This window comes from Eleginops maclovinus, chromosome 2 (genome assembly GCF_036324505.1).
Source record: "Eleginops maclovinus isolate JMC-PN-2008 ecotype Puerto Natales chromosome 2, JC_Emac_rtc_rv5, whole genome shotgun sequence".
Taxonomy (NCBI): domain Eukaryota; kingdom Metazoa; phylum Chordata; class Actinopteri; order Perciformes; family Eleginopidae; genus Eleginops; species Eleginops maclovinus.
Window position 1 is genome coordinate 7,361,051 of NC_086350.1, and position 17,078 is coordinate 7,378,128.

At 40.4% G+C, this 17,078-nt stretch overlaps 1 protein-coding gene across 1 annotated transcript in view; it reads right to left on the bottom strand.

Moving 5' to 3' along the window:
- The window catches only part of LOC134876073 (SRSF protein kinase 2-like), a 58,307-nt gene that overhangs the window by 6,833 nt on the left and 34,396 nt on the right, over positions 1–17,078 (bottom strand). The window contains 13 exon segments of the mRNA XM_063900921.1: positions 174–243; positions 327–434; positions 934–1,034; positions 2,501–3,490; positions 4,887–5,217; positions 5,903–5,928; positions 7,388–7,553; positions 8,917–9,023; positions 9,233–9,320; positions 9,984–10,071; positions 11,974–12,082; positions 14,179–14,290; positions 14,293–14,341. Of these exon segments, the coding sequence (XP_063756991.1) occupies positions 174–243; positions 327–434; positions 934–1,034; positions 2,501–3,490; positions 4,887–5,217; positions 5,903–5,928; positions 7,388–7,553; positions 8,917–9,023; positions 9,233–9,320; positions 9,984–10,071; positions 11,974–12,082; positions 14,179–14,290; positions 14,293–14,341 (2,345 nt within the window).

Consider the following 17,078-nt stretch of genomic DNA (forward strand, 5'->3'; position numbering starts at 1 on the left):
ACATGTTCCGTTAACATTAGCTCTTTAATACCTTAGTATATGCTGTAAATGAAAATGAATCAACATAAGTCTTTAAATACAACTTTCCCCTGGGGAACACATAAAAGTATTTTAAATTTCTATATGTTTTATTAAAATCTGCGTGTTTACACCATAAACATGTAAATACTCACCCTCATCACGGGAGTAGTCCTCTCCAGAGTGGGGCTCAAATAAGTAATCTCCAGTAGCCAGCTCAAAAGTCTGCAAAAGACCAAATATAGTTAATTTAATCGAGTCTTTACTGATATAAAGGATTGCGTTGCACTGTATGTATGTGTCCTCACCATGCAGGCAGTGCTCCAGATGTCTGCAGGCGTGCTGTAACCCGCTCCTATCAGGACCTCAATGGAGCGGTACTGTCTCGTCTGGATGTCCTCCGTAAAGTGCTTGTGCTGCAACGGGAAACAACCAAACCTTACAGACGTGTTTAGCACCTTAATCCCTAATAGTGCATCCATAAACACATTTATGTTTTGAATATATCATTAGCAACAATGAGTCCTGCTGCCCCCTAGTGTCTTGTTCATTTATGTGAAGCCACCTTTTTAATTAAACGTAGCTGAAATGTAATAATAATAATAATGTGTGATTCTGGTTTGTAAATATACTGTTTAATTGAAATGTAATGGTTAATAAATGACTGGCAAAGAGTCAGATCAGTGTTTTAAAGAACATTTCTTAACGAATAAAAAGGATTTGTTTAAAACATGCAAAAGCTACCTTTTCAAACTACTCAAACCAAACTTTTACTGGATTTTGAAGTGTTTGAATGTCAATATTCATAATATGCAATCACAATAATTGTACCACTGTGCGGCTGCTTCGACAGTATGTAAAAATACTTCATAAAATCCAGTTCTATACATTTCCAAACACTACAGGATGTCTTACCACCCAGCAGGCGTTTCCAAGATCAGCGATTTTGACTCGAATAGACTCAGAGTTGCGCGGGTCTAGAGGGTTGATCAGGAGATCCGCAGCTCGGGCTTTAACTGGGAGAAGAGGGAGGAAAAGAACAGGGTTAACACACATATTTAGCCAAGATTAAAAGAGTCTTATGTAGTAATAGACAGTTATGATGGATCAGGGGGGCTTTAGCTTTTTCACCAAGGAATCCAATCCTAACTGAGTCGTGATGACATATTTATAGCGTTGTTTCTGGCCTAAAATCCCTGTGAGGCTCTGGTAAAGTGATCCTAAAAGTGACCCTGGAGCTAGAAAGTCAGAGTCAAAGTTTAATGATAATAATATGAAAGCTGTGGGTGGATGAGTAATGGTGGTGCTGAGTCATTTATAATACCCAGAGGAGATATAGGGACACTGAAACATAATAATGAGCAACTGGATTATCTTCTTAGGAAGCTATTACGCATCAGATATAAAAATAAATAGGCATTTATGGGTATTTATTTTCTGCTGATCTGTCACCTTACCTTTTTTTCTTTCTCACATATAGATTCAAATGACCTTTTTAAAGCTGACTTTGGCAAGAAGTTGAAATATAAGTTCAAAAGCTCCACTCAATGTCCAGTTAATTATTCATAATACTCAGAGTTTGATTCCTATTGCCTAGATTTTTACATTTTGAAAGAGATTGGACTCGTACACAGTTGTAAAGTATGTGTGTACTGTGTAAAAAATGTTGAGAGTACAGAAAGCTAAAAAATATTTCTCTTTAGGTTTGCCCTTTTTCTATTCTCCATAGAATTCTATTTACAATTTGGTGGAGAAAAAGAAGTATGAAAACTACAAAGTGTGGAAGTGAGGAGAAGTTAAGAGACATTTTCAAGAAAAGCTCAACAGCCTAACACGTGCTTTGCAAGACACACACATTGAATAATGTCTATGAATGAATGTCATCTATTACATTAAGAAAAAAGCAGAAATAAGGCATCACTCGTAGATCATATCTGTTGCAGAAGTTGCTTTTTTAATACTTTTTAGCATGTTTTGTTGTGTGTCACTCAATATAAGAATCCATTAACTGCAAATAACTGCATATTTTATAATAATGCTCTAATAACTTTAATTAATATAAGTTAAAAAGCCCCACTCAAACTGTAGCTTATACCGCAAAGAGTGGGATTACAATTGCCTACATTTTCTCACTTTGAATCAGATTGGACTTTATGTGATACTTGTGTCAAAAATGAAAGAAATATAGTACGCTTTTTTTTTCTTTTTCGGGTTGCTATTATTTTGGACTACATAGTTAAATTGTTAGAAAAAAAGGGAGAGAGTTTAGAAATTGGAGGAAAGAAATGATAATTGAAAACTGAAAAAAGTGTGAGAGTGAGGAGAAGTTAAAGAGACTTACACTTAAAGAGCACAAAAGTTAACTGGTTTTATCCCCTAAATATTAAACACTTTAGAGCTCCTAAAAAGACTCATTACATCTGTAAATCAGTAACTATGTGTGAATATATAGATCTGTGTGTGTGTGAGTCAATGTTCTCACCCTTGGGAGTGTCTCCCGTGCTGGACGACGACACAGTGCGACTGCGATCAGCGGTGGGGCTGTTGGGTGACGGGCCTGCTCCGATGTCCACCATCCCGACAGAAATGGGGTTTCCCGGCAAAGGATCCAGGGGTAGTTCGGGGAAGAGAGGCATGACGGGCAGAGGGCGGTTACTGCCACCGTTGGTCAGACCCGGTTCGCCCAGGTCGCCGTTGTACAGCTCGTACCCGGAGCTGAGAGAGTGGTCCCTGTCGGTGTAGCTGAGCTCGGACTCCACTAGGGGGCAGAAGAGAGTCTCGGCGGTGGAGGAGGGACGCGGAGGATTGTCAGGGTTCGGTTTCAGTCCCTCGGATCCCAACGAAACGTGCCCGTTGGTTTTGGCCGAATTGCTCTTGTTGTTCTGGGGTTTAATGGGGGAGGTGGATTCCGTGAGGAGTTCCGTGGTCGTGTCGTCGTCCTCGTATTCCTCATCGTCATCGTCATCGTCATCCTCGTCCTCCTCATCTTCCCCCTCCTCCCCCTCCAGCTCCTTTGACTCTTCTTCCTCTACCGCTGCCTCATTATCCTGGGTTTTGCTCTCCGTCTTTGGCTCCTCTGTTTTGTTTTCCTCCCTTTCAGTCTCTTTCTCCTCCTCCTCTTCTTCCTCCTCCTCCTCTTCCTGTACCTTCTCCTCTAACTCCTCTTCCTCATTTTCCTCCTCAGCTCCTTTTGACACCTCCTCTTCCTCTTCCTCCTCCTCCTCCCCCGCATCCTCCTCTTCCTCCTCCCCGCCCTCCTCCTCCCCCTCCCCATCCTCCTCTACCTCTGCTTGTGTTGAATTTCCATTCCCCTCCTTCGCTGTGGGGGAAGTGGCAGCATCTTTTTCAGCGACAGGCGTGGACTCCTCTTCTTCTTCTTCTTCTTCTTCTTCTTCCTCCTCCTCCACCTCCTCATCCGGGTCGTCTTCATTGATGTGGAGTTCCTCGTTCTGCTCCTGGGGAGGCGCCGCACCTTAAATGGAAGGAGCAGAGGAAATACAGTTAAGAGAGGAAGCGGGTGGGAAGAAGAGATAGACGCAATCATAGACGTGTAGGCAGTGAAAAAAGAACCATGAAAAGAGACTGGAGAGGAGGCACAAGAAGAGGAGAATAAAAGAAGCAGAAGGTGAGGAGACAGAAGGTGGAGGAGGGAGACGGAGGGAGACGGAGTTTCTATTTTTTTCTTCTTGTGAATCAACCTTGCCTCCTATACACAGTGTGACTAGCGTGGGCAGAGCAGTTGGAGCCAATCCACATCCTATTCATTCACTGACAGACGGCGTGGAACTACACACTCACACACTCACTCAGGCTGAAGATGCACTCGCTTTACAAAATCAACTTTCAAGTCGTTGACGACCAGTACACAGTACAGTAAAAAAAAAAAGAGCAGCCTAACCTATATACTGCATGTATCTCACTTTTCCTTTGCAGTGTATTGCACAAAGAAAGAGAGGATTGCACAACACACCGTTAGCAGTAAATGAGCTAAAGATAGCATACTGGTGATTTTAAATGGATGCAAATCAGAATAAGCATAGCTCCCTCTAACGAGAGGAGAATCAAAAAGAGGATTCAACCAATGCAAGCTTTGTGTAAGCTGATACAGTCATACAAAATACATTTTACTGTTTCAATATCAAGTAAAGACATGCAATGCTAATAAAGACTATGCATGTATCTTGTTTCGACAAATAAACTATGAATTAGTTTAAGGATAAACTCAACGTGTTGGGTTGATTGAAACTAAACAAAAAGAAAACAACTTAGACCAGTAGACCACCAGGTCTGCCCTAAAATATATATTTATCAAATATCAAATCACGCTATTTATCATATTAAAGAGGCCCTACTATGCTTTTTGGGGTTTTACCTTTCCTGTAGTGTGTTATATAAGTATATGTGCATGTAAATGGTCTGCAAAGGCAAAAATCCCAAAGTTTCTCTCCCACACGCTGCCTGAAACGCCTCCATTGGACTCCTTTGTTTACTTTCGTACATAATGACATCACTATGTAACACTTGAATTGGCTAACGCTCCAACACATTGTACATGACAGTCTAAGGGGTAGGACATCTCTAAGAGGTTGACCAATCACAACAGAGCCGGCCAGCTAACCAATCAGAGCAGACTGGGCTCTGGTTTCAGACAGGGGGTGAAAAGAGGTGCTGCAGCACAGGCAGTATGAAAAACATAAAGAGCTTTTTGAACAGTAAAGCATGGAGACATGTCATATTAGAGGAACAAAAAACAAATATAAACCTGAAAATGAGCAGAAAAAAAGGGCAGCTTAAAATAAAGAGATCATTTATATCATATTCTAATTTAACAATTTATTAGTTAAACACTTAACAGAAACTTTACTCACATGTATGATTGGTCAATCTCATTGGCCTGTCCCTCTCCCTCTCTCTCTCCCTCTCTCCTCCCTCCTCCTCCTCCTCATCTTCCCCATCCTCCTCATCATCATCGTCGTCATCGCTCTCCCCCAGAGCCATACTGGGGCCCAGCTGCGGTTGCGGGGGACGCGGGGTGTGTTCGTGCTCCCCTCTCTCTTCCCCGTCTTTGGATCTCTCCTCCTTCTTCTCGGCCTCTCTCTCCAGCGCTTCGATCTCCAGCATCCGCCTCTCCAGCAGCTCCGCCTGTCGCTTCTGCTTCTTCTTCAGCTTCTTCTTCTTGTTCTTGGAGATCTTTCCCACCTGGGAGAAAAACAAAAACCGGGCAGCAGAGGAAGAGGGAGATGGAGAGTCACAAAAGGGAGGCATGACAGGGAATAAAGAGCATTGATATTTATTGGAACTGTGTGTTTTGATTTGTGAATCACTGAAAGTTCCACTGTATGTTTATAACATTTCATTTACTTGTTTTTTAAATATCACATCACCGCAGTCCAATGAAAGCTATGCATCTCAAAATATTGTTATTTTTTCATCTAAAATCTGGGATCAAGTGGTTACGGTTTGAGAAAAAAAAAAAACCTCTCAAGACCCTGAATTTTTATTAGGTGAAAAAAGCAGTCACAAAAAGTTCCTCTGATGGGGACCGGCAATAAAACACATTTCTAGTTTAACTGCATGTAGTAAGGTATTTCTGAAAGTCTGAAATGCGGCAAACTCATCAATTTGGGACTCATTAAACTAACATTTTTGATAAAGTACAGTTGTAGAAGTTTAAAATAACTGTTGTTAGAGATTTGGAGGATTGCCTACGGATATTATGTTGCACTCAGTACCGTCAAATTGCCTCTAGCAGTCACAGGAACAACAGCAAACAGTGTTTAATGCTCTATGTGCCTTATTTTTAACAATGTGTGTGTGTGTGTGTGTGTTATGTTTGTGTGTGTGTGCATTCCTCTTGTTTTATACTCACATCTGTTGTACTCACCGGTTTGAGCTGCGGGGCTGTGCTAACTGACAGGCATAAAGAAAAACAACAGTCAGAGGCTTCAAAGTTTAATGAGCCAAACAACCTAGTTCACACCGAGTTCAATACTCCACTCTCCGGGAAGAGATAGTTAGGTTAGGTACAAGTTGCCTTTTTATAGACCTGACACGTAGAGAATCTGTAGGTGAAGTTTGCACATAAATGAAGAAATAGTTCCTCCACAATCCAACAGCCTTACTTCCTTGTCCCAGATGTCTGTAAAATGAATGGTTTATTCTTCTTATGCCTGAGAATGTAATCCACTATTCTCTAACCTCAATGATCTGACACCAATCAATGTTATTTTAAAATATTCTTAGGGATAAGCCCAATTTTGAACACAGCATCAAATTGAAAATCATCAATCAAATGTGCATTAATGCTCTCTTAATGTGCACGCTCAACAGAAAAGTGTGCACTAAACATTAATTTAAGAATGGACTGAACCATTTTAATGTTAAAGATTAAAAGGTGTTTCAGTCAGCTGTTCAGGAAGTACACTGATATATCAAACACAAAAAGGAAATCCTAAATAAACTGAAACGCGCAGTTACTGTAAGCGAAATATTTAGCTTGAATAACCATTTCTAAATGATGATAAATGATTTGATTTATTTTGTCTCTTCAATCAGAGGCAGTTTGTATCACCATAAGCCCTTCTGTTTTGACAGTTGATGGTTATACCCCTCACTTTAATTGTGAAGAAATGTAAGCAGTATAATTGGTTACCCTAAGGCTCAGAGAGATTCCGAAAGGATGATGAAAGCAATTGACAGCTTATGGGGGGGGGGGGGGCGGGGGTTCACCAGGAGGACAGGGTTCATGTAGAGTTTGTCAAGACTTATTTTTGTACAACTGGATTTCTCTTTCAGTGGGGGAACTTGGCGCCGGGAGATGAAAAAGCAAAAAATATCTCTGCTTGGAAACTGGCAAAAAAAAGCTCCTCTGTGAACCCTTTTTTCTTTATTCCATATTCAACAAGGACAGTTTTTTCTTCACTATAAATATCACACACACATATTTAATACTGCCTTTAGAATTCATGTTTTTCTGCGCCCATCTCAAATGAGCTTACATGTACTGAGCTCTTCCCTAACAAGCTACACACCAACAGAGGCTATACTTCGGAAAGTTTCGGAAAAGTTGAGTTTTTCTCTTTTAATTTACCTTGGTGACACAATGCTAACTTGGTAGCGACGTTTGACGGAAAAATCAGTATGTTAAAACATTGACAAATATGAACGAAAGAAATGCTGAGTTAGAATATCGACTTCTCTCTTACGTCTGTACGCCAAATATAAACCTAATGAGCAGCCTGTTAGATTAGCATAACGACTGGAATCAATGGCAAAAGCTAGCATGCCTAGCCACTTCAAAACTAACTTTCTGAAAAATATAGCACTGTTTTCTATGAAACAGACATAGTGTGAGTGTCTGTGAGTCTACCTGCTGATCCGGAGGGTGGGGGGGCTCCAGCTTTCTGCCATTCTGTCGCCTCCATGGCCATACGCCTAACAAAAGCATCATCCACACACATCAGGATGTTCTCCGGCTTGATGTCCGTGTGGATGATTTTACATTTCGTGTGGAGGTAGTCCAGACCCTGCAGGACCTACACACACACACATTCAGATAAACAGACACAGATTCTATCAGTGAGAAACATGCTCACACATCGTTGTTTAGGCATTATTACACTCTGCAGACAAGGCCTCTCCACTGTTCAATACTCCCTTTTTATCTCTCTCCCTTTCATTCATTCTCTCTTCTTCAGAGCCAGATTACCCATTCTTCTAATGCTGGTCATTCTCCGAGGGCAGAGAGGAGAGGCTGTTGATGTTTTTTTGCTTCACTGTTCATTTGATGCTGTCCAGAGGCTTTGAGAGCGGGGAACGGTCTCATTTATTTTCTACTCATCTCCCGTTTGGCTGTCGAGAGGCTGGCAGCGGCTGAAACGGATCAACTACTTCACATCCTCATCAGGTGGCCGAGGGGAAAATGCTTCAAAGCGCTGCATTTTATGAAGGCAGCGGTACTGGAGTGTGAAGTGCACAATGCAATGTATTATCAGGACTGAGTAATGGGTGGGAATTTGTCTCTTGTTTTTATTATACATATATTTATACACCGTGTATCCTCCTTTACTCTCAAATCAGACTGTGAATACGTTCTTAACCTCTTCCCCCGGAGGAATTCTAAATAAATATACTGTCAGTTTCACTCATATAAAACACATGCATGTACCATGACACACAAATGCTAATTTTGCCTGATTTAAAAGTACCACAGCTTCACAGAACAAGAAGAATCCTGCCAACTGCAAATGTGAAGCTAGCATGTCATCTTTCTTGTTAAAGAGAATCTAACGTGATCAAATTGTTTAAAAAAACACAATGTATCATCAGTTATGTCAAATGTCTCGTTGGATTGATTCCTATGTTTTAATTTGTTATCATATTATAAAATCTGCATTCGATAAGCATGTCTTTTTCCAGACAGCGATTAGGAGAGGAACACTGAAGAGACGAAGCCACTGCTTGATCCATCATCATTGTCCTCAGGCTGCCACTTCATTGCTTTCTATATGTTCCAATTGACTTTTTAACTACTTATCTTTTCCTATTTTGATTGTTTGTTATAATATATATCCTTTTTTAAACAGTTTTTTTTTTTTACTATTTCTGTCCTTTTTGCTGTAATGATGCAAATTTCTCCTCTGTTCTCCTCATAAACCGTCAATTTTTTGATTTAGTTTTTAATATAAGTTTCATTAAGAACTATTTTTGTCAGTTTTATTATTACAAAACTTGTTTTTCCCCCACATAGACTTCACTTCAATTAAGGCATTCTGGAGTCACTGGTGGCTACATGATGCAGTCAGTAATTGTGTGTTAAACGCCAAAAGTATACATGATCTTCATACAGCAACAAAATGCAGCGTGTGTGCCTGTGTGTGTGTGTGTGTGTCTCTTTACCTGTTTAATAATACTCTTGACACATGGCAGAGGCAGACCTTGGTAGTTGGATTTAATAATCCACTTCAGCAGGTGGTGACCTAGCACCTCAAACACCATACACACATCTGGGATGGACAGTCAAGGACTCACAATACTATATCTCTGACACACACACACACACACACACACACACACACACACACACACACACACACACACACACACACACACACACACACACACACACACACACACACACACACACACACACACACACACACACACACACACACACACACACACACACACACACACACTCTTCTGATTGGGATACGTATGCCGTTGACTCCAGAGATTTTGAAGTCATCTATCAGCTGCACCACCATGTCCTTGTTGGGGTCTGCGGGGTCGCTCTCCCTCACCTGGGGAGGAGGACACAGAGATGAAGCAAAACATGACGTGGGAGGAAACGATTGATTGCAGATGGAATAAAAGCAAAGAACAGAGAAAGAGTACATGGAACTTGCTTCATAATGCTGATACTTATTAAACATCTTACTATGCATGTGTACTTATTTGATTTTATTGATATGTGTTTTCGTCTAAATACACTGTGTTAACTTTACTTAAATGTGCCTTTTTCTTCTGCACTGGACTGACTTAAAAAGGATTTCTGGTTGTGATCCTGGCTCTGATTCTAAAAGATAAAAAAAGAAAGAAAAGGTGGATTTGGATGAAGGAGAATAAAGGTAGCGGAAAAGAGGGCAGGAAAAGAAGAGGCGAGGGATGCGAGAGGTAAAGATGCTGAAAAATGAACTGTCACTGTCCTCTGCACCCAGCATGAAAGATAAATGACCAGCGTATCTTTAGTGTTTCTTGTTACCAGAGTAGGGGAGATGCAAGGTGTGAATGTCAAGAGAGAGGAACAGAGGAGGGAAGGATATAAGAAGATGAAAAACTGGAGTAGAAAAAGTTTCCTAAGAAGAGTAAAGAAAGAAACTAAAATATGAACAAACAAAAGAACAAAGGGAGAGGAAAGAGCAAGGTTCCCAAACACTTGAATGTCAAATTGCTCAGATCCTCACACATCGCAGCAGTTTGATCTCATCCAGGGCCGTCTCCGTGTAATGCTGGGCGCTCTTCACCACCTTCATCGCCACAAAGTTCTTCACTCTGTAACGACAAACACAGAAACACGCCCTCATTTTCATACCGTCTAAGCCAATAACGCTGATTTATGCATCAGTATAAATATCAGTGACCAATATTATAATGCCTTTTTACACATTTATGTGCCATTGTTCCCAAGACCCACATTATAATTACAAATATGGCATTTTGTAACCTAAATAACATTAATGCTGATGATAAAAGTCTATCAAATGTCTTCTCCAACACACCAAGACCAAGCTTCCTTTCATCAGTCTCCTGACCTAATGTACAGATCACCATTGGTGCCAAGTATATAAGACATTATCACCTTTTTTAAAAGCAAAATAATAGATTTAATCTAAGTGGCTAAAAGAACACACACACGAGACTTAATACAAATAAATAATGCATAAACTGTATATATTCACCTTAAAAAATCCCATAGGCTCTCTATGATAACTGATATTGATTTTTGCCCACTTGGGTACGGTGGCCAACAGGTGCCAACGTGCTAAAACGGACCAAAACATTTCCAATAAGAGAAAGGCGTTCCAGCTTCAGAAACAGTCGAAATATAAGATCTCAAAAGAGCCAAAATACATGCAAATGAAGAAACATCGTCACAAACTTGACAACCCATGCACAGCGTTTACAAATGTTACTGCATAAACTAAACACCGCAATCACAAAAACGTTTTGATCCCCGAAGCGTTCTGGTCCAGGTCCCAGCTGTGTGCATCACTTTTAAGTATCCCCAGGTTTCGTCTTTTAGCGTTTTTTTATTTGCAGTGTTTGGTTTATGCAGCGCTTTTAGTTAACAGCAAGTTGGTGGTTGTTTTCTAAATGCTGCGCGTGTGTTGTCAAGTTAGTGGAGATGTTTTCTTAATTTTGCATGCGTTCTGCATAGTTTCTGAAGCTGCAGCACATTTCTCCTAATGGAAATGTTTTGGGCCGTTATAGCGCATTTGCACCTGTCGGCCACCGTACTTTCAGGCCATTAAACATAAACATATCCAGTATTAACTCTCTCTTAGCTCTATTTTTGGTCTCTACCAACTCCCATCTGACTCTTTAGCTGCTCAATGCTCCACTATGTTTAGAAACTAGGTGCTAACTGTGTTCGCCTACTATTTGGGTCCTGAACAGAGAGTGTACAGTCACACAGATGCCTGCTGTGGTCGACAACGACGCTATGAGAAGGGCGAGATTACACCAAAACTGTAAAGTTGTAGACACACTGAATATAACCTTAGTCAAGGACTGTGACTAACTGTATTGTTGTGTGTGTGAAGTAACTTAACTCCAAGTCACTACATTATGATCACCATTAGTGTAATTAACACTAGTGACATGAGTAAATGAGTTTGTGCGTGCGTGTGTGTGCATGCGTGCGTCAGGGAAAGGTGACACTGGGTTGACGATACTGTCATCAATCCACCCTAGCTGCCCCGTGAACACATAAGAAACAACATTATAGTGCAAAGGAATATCTGCGGTCTCGGCGCACGATGGTGTTGGTTGCAACCGTCATCTTTGTAACATGCCAGCTCGTGTCAACAGGTGCATGTGCAGTGTGTGTATGTGGTTTACAGTAAATGTGTGTATGAGAGGGAAATCAAGGTGAAGTCAAGGACTGCAAGAAGAGCCTGTGTGTGCATATGTGTGTGTGTGTGTGTGTGTGTGTGTGTGTGTGTGTGTGTGTGTGTGTGTGTGTGTGTGTGTGTGTGTGTGTGTGTGTGTGTGTGTGTGTGTGTGTGTGTGTGTGTGTGTGTGTGTGTGTGTGTGAGGGTGACAGGGTGTGTTGAGGGTTTTTTCTGGGTCATGACGCGTTTGTGGTGTGTGTGCATGTGTGAGCGTGTGTGTCTGTGTGTGTGTGTTGTGTGTGTGTGTGTGTGTGTGTGTGTGTGTGTGTGTGTGACTCACTGTATATCCCAGCATAGCCATACGGTGGAAAAGTGGCCCCACCCCAATTTCCTGATCACATGGTACCTCCCGTTGAACAAATCCCCGATCTTCACCGGATGGTACCCTCCTGGGAGAGATGATGAGAGAGAGGATGAAGGTTACAGCGGCTGTTAGAGATAACCAGTCAGTGACATGAAATCCATTAGTGAGTAAGGGAGGTCAAACTGATAGAAAATGAGATGGGAGAGAAGTGTTTTGGATTAATTAACAGAAAAGAGGAAGAGTGATTTCAAGATGTCACCTTGGATTTTGAGATGGTTTTTTTTCACAACAAATGTAATTGAGGCCCGCATCAATTTATGTCCTGATCCTGGATAAAAATGTTACTAGTATACTATGTTTTATAAGATATATGTTGCCTTGTTCGTACATATTGACCCTCTGTCCTGTCAGAAATTAATTATAGTATATTATCAAATAATCTAGGCCCCACTATGTATCTTTTCTTAATCCATAGGGCATATGTATTAACATTGAATTGAAAAGATTATAGCTGAAAAAGGACAAAGCCTTGTGATTCTACTTGATGTTTGAACCATTTTAAGATACAAATATCCATGTGACAACAGTTATTTATTATGTTACATCAAGAATATCAAGAAATATACAAATGAATGTATGTGCATCTGTAATTTGGGTTAAAGTAAGAATATTCGACTTTATAGAGGTGAATTGTAGTTGCCTTTCAGAAGAGACTATCACAGTGTTAATAAAAGATATTCAAGAACAACAACCTTTGTTCTTGTGTCTCTCATCTTTAGGTTTGTGAACAAAACAGGTGGCGCTGATAAGGAGGTTAAACACAATTTAATTCAGCTATTCTTTGTCATGCTTCAACCAGTCATGCTTGCCCGGGCAACATTTGTTGTATGTGTATGTTATTGATCACAAACTTAGTGAGTCGTGTCATTTTGAATAAAATAGCAAGAAGGTAGGAGAGGCCAACATATGTAGAAACAAACAGAACCACGATTAATACTACTATTGCTCATATTAATATACTACTATATGCACCTCTCTTAAAGAGGTACAACATGCATTATATGGTATTTAATTGTCTTTAAATGTTCAGAAATAAATAAAAAGGCTAGAACATAAAAGGCTTTGTGAGGAAAGACACTTTGTTTTGACAGAAAAACTGTGAACATTTTCTTTTAGTCTTTCATCTTACTGAGATCAGACAGTCTGGCTGGGTTTCATTCAAAACAACCTCATAAAATACACAGTTTTCCTCCAAAGCTTCATGATATATCAAAGTATATTCTGCCTAAAGGACATCATGGCCTATTTAGATTTCAGCTAAATAAAATGTTCAAAATGCTACTTCTTCTAAAAGATATCAAATGATAAGTGTAACGGCCACAGTGATTACAGGAAAGGCGTAGCATTTTAAAACTGAGCATTGTATTGAGAATGAACCTCTTATATGACAGAATAGCTTGTGGCATCCTGAGACACAGCAGGAAGTTATCAAATCCAAACAACCTTGAAATGCCAGTGTCGCAACTACTAAGCGTCACACACAACAACACTGCTGCATAGCCAGTCAGGGCGGTAGGAGAAATTAGGGAAAGCATCACAGACATAAGCAGAGAGAGGAGACGTGTGAGACCTTCTTCTACGACAGATTTAGAGTGTGGAATTAATGGGATGGGGCGGATGATGTTTAGTTGTGGACAGCAACTAAGAAAATGTACTGTACTTGTTTAGGTATTTGAACTTTGAGAATTTCCATGTTATGCTACTTTATATCTCTACTCCATTACATTTCTGAAGCCAATTTTGATGTTTTTACTCCACAGATTCAGATAAAGATTATAAGCTAATTCAAAACTAATAAATAAACTAAGAAATAAATAATAATATATTAATATAGGTTAAGTTATCCATCAGCAGTTTACAAGACATTGAAATACCAGCATTTACCAGCTTTGAGTAAATCACTAATGCTCAGTCAAAATCAGTCATATATTTTATTCTGGAATTGGCGTATTTTGAACATCTTCAAGTCTTTGCACTATTACTTGAGTAACATTTCGAATGCAGGACAGAGCATTTTTATAATTTACTGCTGTTACTTTTACTGAAGTTAGAAGTCTGAGTACTTCCTCCAACACCTGATTTTAGTGTGTGTGAGTGTGTCTGTGTGTGTGTCGTTCTGACCTTTGCAGTAGTCTGCGGGGTCCTCCTGCTCCTCATCATCGGAGCCCAGGATCTCCTCCTCCGGCTCCGGGGGCCCTGCTGGCTCAGGGGGAGGTGGAGGGGGAGGTGGAGGGGAGGTGGGGGAGGAGGGGCAGTCACCGGGGCTTTCTGCTGGGTCTCAGGCCTGCAAACACAGCAGAGGAAATGCAGTTAGGTAACCTTTCAGGGAACTTTTTACAGGAAACAAACTCGAGAGTATGAACATGTCTGATATCGTTGAGATTGTGATTCACGGTGAGGCCAACTTTAGACTAAGCTTTAGGTGCAGATGACTAATGACTAAATAATAACTTGCCTCTGACTGGCTTCTTTCAAAAGTGAATCATCCAGCAAATATAAAAGCAAAGAAAACTTTCATATTTGCTTAAAAAAAATAGCTTAGGACTTGATGTTTCACAGGTCCAATTTTGTCCAAGATAAAAGTGGCAGAAGAAGAAAGACATCATAACACCGGAAACTTGATATGATTCCAAAACCAAAAACCCATCAGAAATAAATAATATAATAGATCAAACATTGTTGTGGTGAAAACACAGATAAAAACCAAGCTAATTGATTCATTTTGTTTGGCCAACTGAACTTAACTCAAAGCCCTTTTACCTTTAAGACACAATTAAATCAACAAAAAAGTAGAACTACAACCACTTCCAACAACTGGATCCTCTCCGTATTATAAACGGTGTCACTTTGGTGTCAATTGATATATTGTGGGTTGTTTTATATGTCTAAACCGTACCTAAAAAGAAGTATTATTGTCAAGATATTTAGATCCAATGCTAAGACAGACATTCAACTTGTGTTATTAGAGATACAGATTTCTCAACATTGAATCTGCATTACAATGCGACTGAATGGATTAACCATAAACGTTAATACTGAACTATTGTCGAAAACATAAGAGGCGTTGCTTGATGGGCTCGTATGGTTTGTGGCTCAGACAGTCAGGTTGAACCGATCAACGCCCACCACGCACTTCAGACATGAATCACCAGAAAAATTGGAATGCATCCAAACACATTTTGACTTAAAATTCGGAATAATGTTGTATTACCGGTATGTTGCAGGTATTCTTAAAATGTACGACACGATCAATGACATTTACGCCATCATAAATGATATAATCTAACGACAGATAGATAGATTAGAAAGTTGATCTTCACAGTCAGTCTTAAGCCTTGTTCCACTTCCTTTTCTCTGGTCTAAAATGGAACTGAGGCCATGAGAGGGAACATAAATTAGGCTGCAGAGCACAGGCTGCCTCTTTCTCCAGATCCGGCTACTTTTTGGGCATTTATCCAGGGCGACTTACAATGATTGATCAGGCAGGGGTTCAGGGTTTCGCTTTAGGAAATGGCTATTTGTGGAGGTTTTGGGAACAGCCTGTAAAGTTCCTGTTTGTTTCCCACCAAACCTGCCAGTGTGCTCATTTGTAAAGACACTGAAAACTATGGGGCTTTTCATATTTGTAAAACTACTACTGCCTTAAGGTTTACTGCACGGTATCACTTTAATGAAACTGCTGTTTACTGCTGTTCATGGATGCTTTGGAGCAGTGTTTCCAAAGTAAAAGGTCGGGACACCCCTAGGGGGAACAAGATTATTCTGAAGGTCTACGACAAGACATTTATTTTATGCAAATTACATTGATTGTCCCACACTATTCTTAGCTTTTTTAATTGCAAATACCTGAATAACTTAAAGAGGACATATTGTGCTCACTTTCAGCTTCATATTTATATGTTGTTCCTCTACTGTGACATTTCTCTACGCTTTAATGTTCAAAAAGTCCTTTATTTTTCTCATGCTGTCTGTGCTGCAGCACCTCGTTTCATCCTCTGTCTGAAACCAGAGCCCAGTCTGCTCTGGTTGGTTAGCTGGCCGGCTCTTTTGTGATTGGTCCACTGCTTAGAGATGTCCCACCCCTTAGACTGTCATGTACGAAGTGTTGGAGCGCTATGCAATAGAAGCGTGAGTGTTACACATAGATATCTCTGTGTGCCAGAAGTAAACAAAGGAGTCCAATCAAGGCGTTTTGGCGGGGGGGGGGGGGGGACCTTAGGGATTTTAGCCTTTGCAGACCAATTTTTATGCACCAAAACCTACACAATACACTTCAGGAAAGGGAATACCCCAAAAGGTATAACAGGGCCTCTATAACCTCTATTGACACTATTATTCAAATAAAACCAGGAGGAAATCACTCTATTATTGACCTTGAAAACACGTGTCTGCATTTATTGTGATTGGAGAATACAGTTACTTGCACATTTGATTTTGTTCCTGTCCCATGAGCTCTCCAGTCACAATCTCTTACATCTGCAAATCATGTCATGTGCTTTAAAGGGTAAGAGTGTAGCTCTCACATTCATCAGTACTGGAGAAAAATGCATTTATTAATCTAGCATTTACTTATCAGGTTTCTATCAAATCTTCACATTAAGACAACTTGATGTTTCAATTATGTCTCTGTATGACTAGAACCGAGCTCAACAAACACTCCTTATTCAGTGTCACTTCACGGTACTCGTAGCATGATCAAATGTTAAATTAAGACAGAAATAAATATATATAAACACACAAAGCCAGCGCTTGTGAGCTGTTATGAAATTGCGGTCACAGGCTCAGACACATGATGGAGCCTCTTGGTGCGTAGCCATGGCAACTGCAGAGCAAGAAGGTAGTGGGGGGTGGGGGGGGGGGGATGATCCAGGACACAAAGCGTTAACGTGGTGGCAAGGCCAACAAAAACACACACACAACGGCAGCGGTTCCTCCAATGCAGGAGAGCGAAGGACAGCACATACTGTAACTTGGCATTGAGATTTCTCATTGTGGTTTTACAACTGACACACACACACACA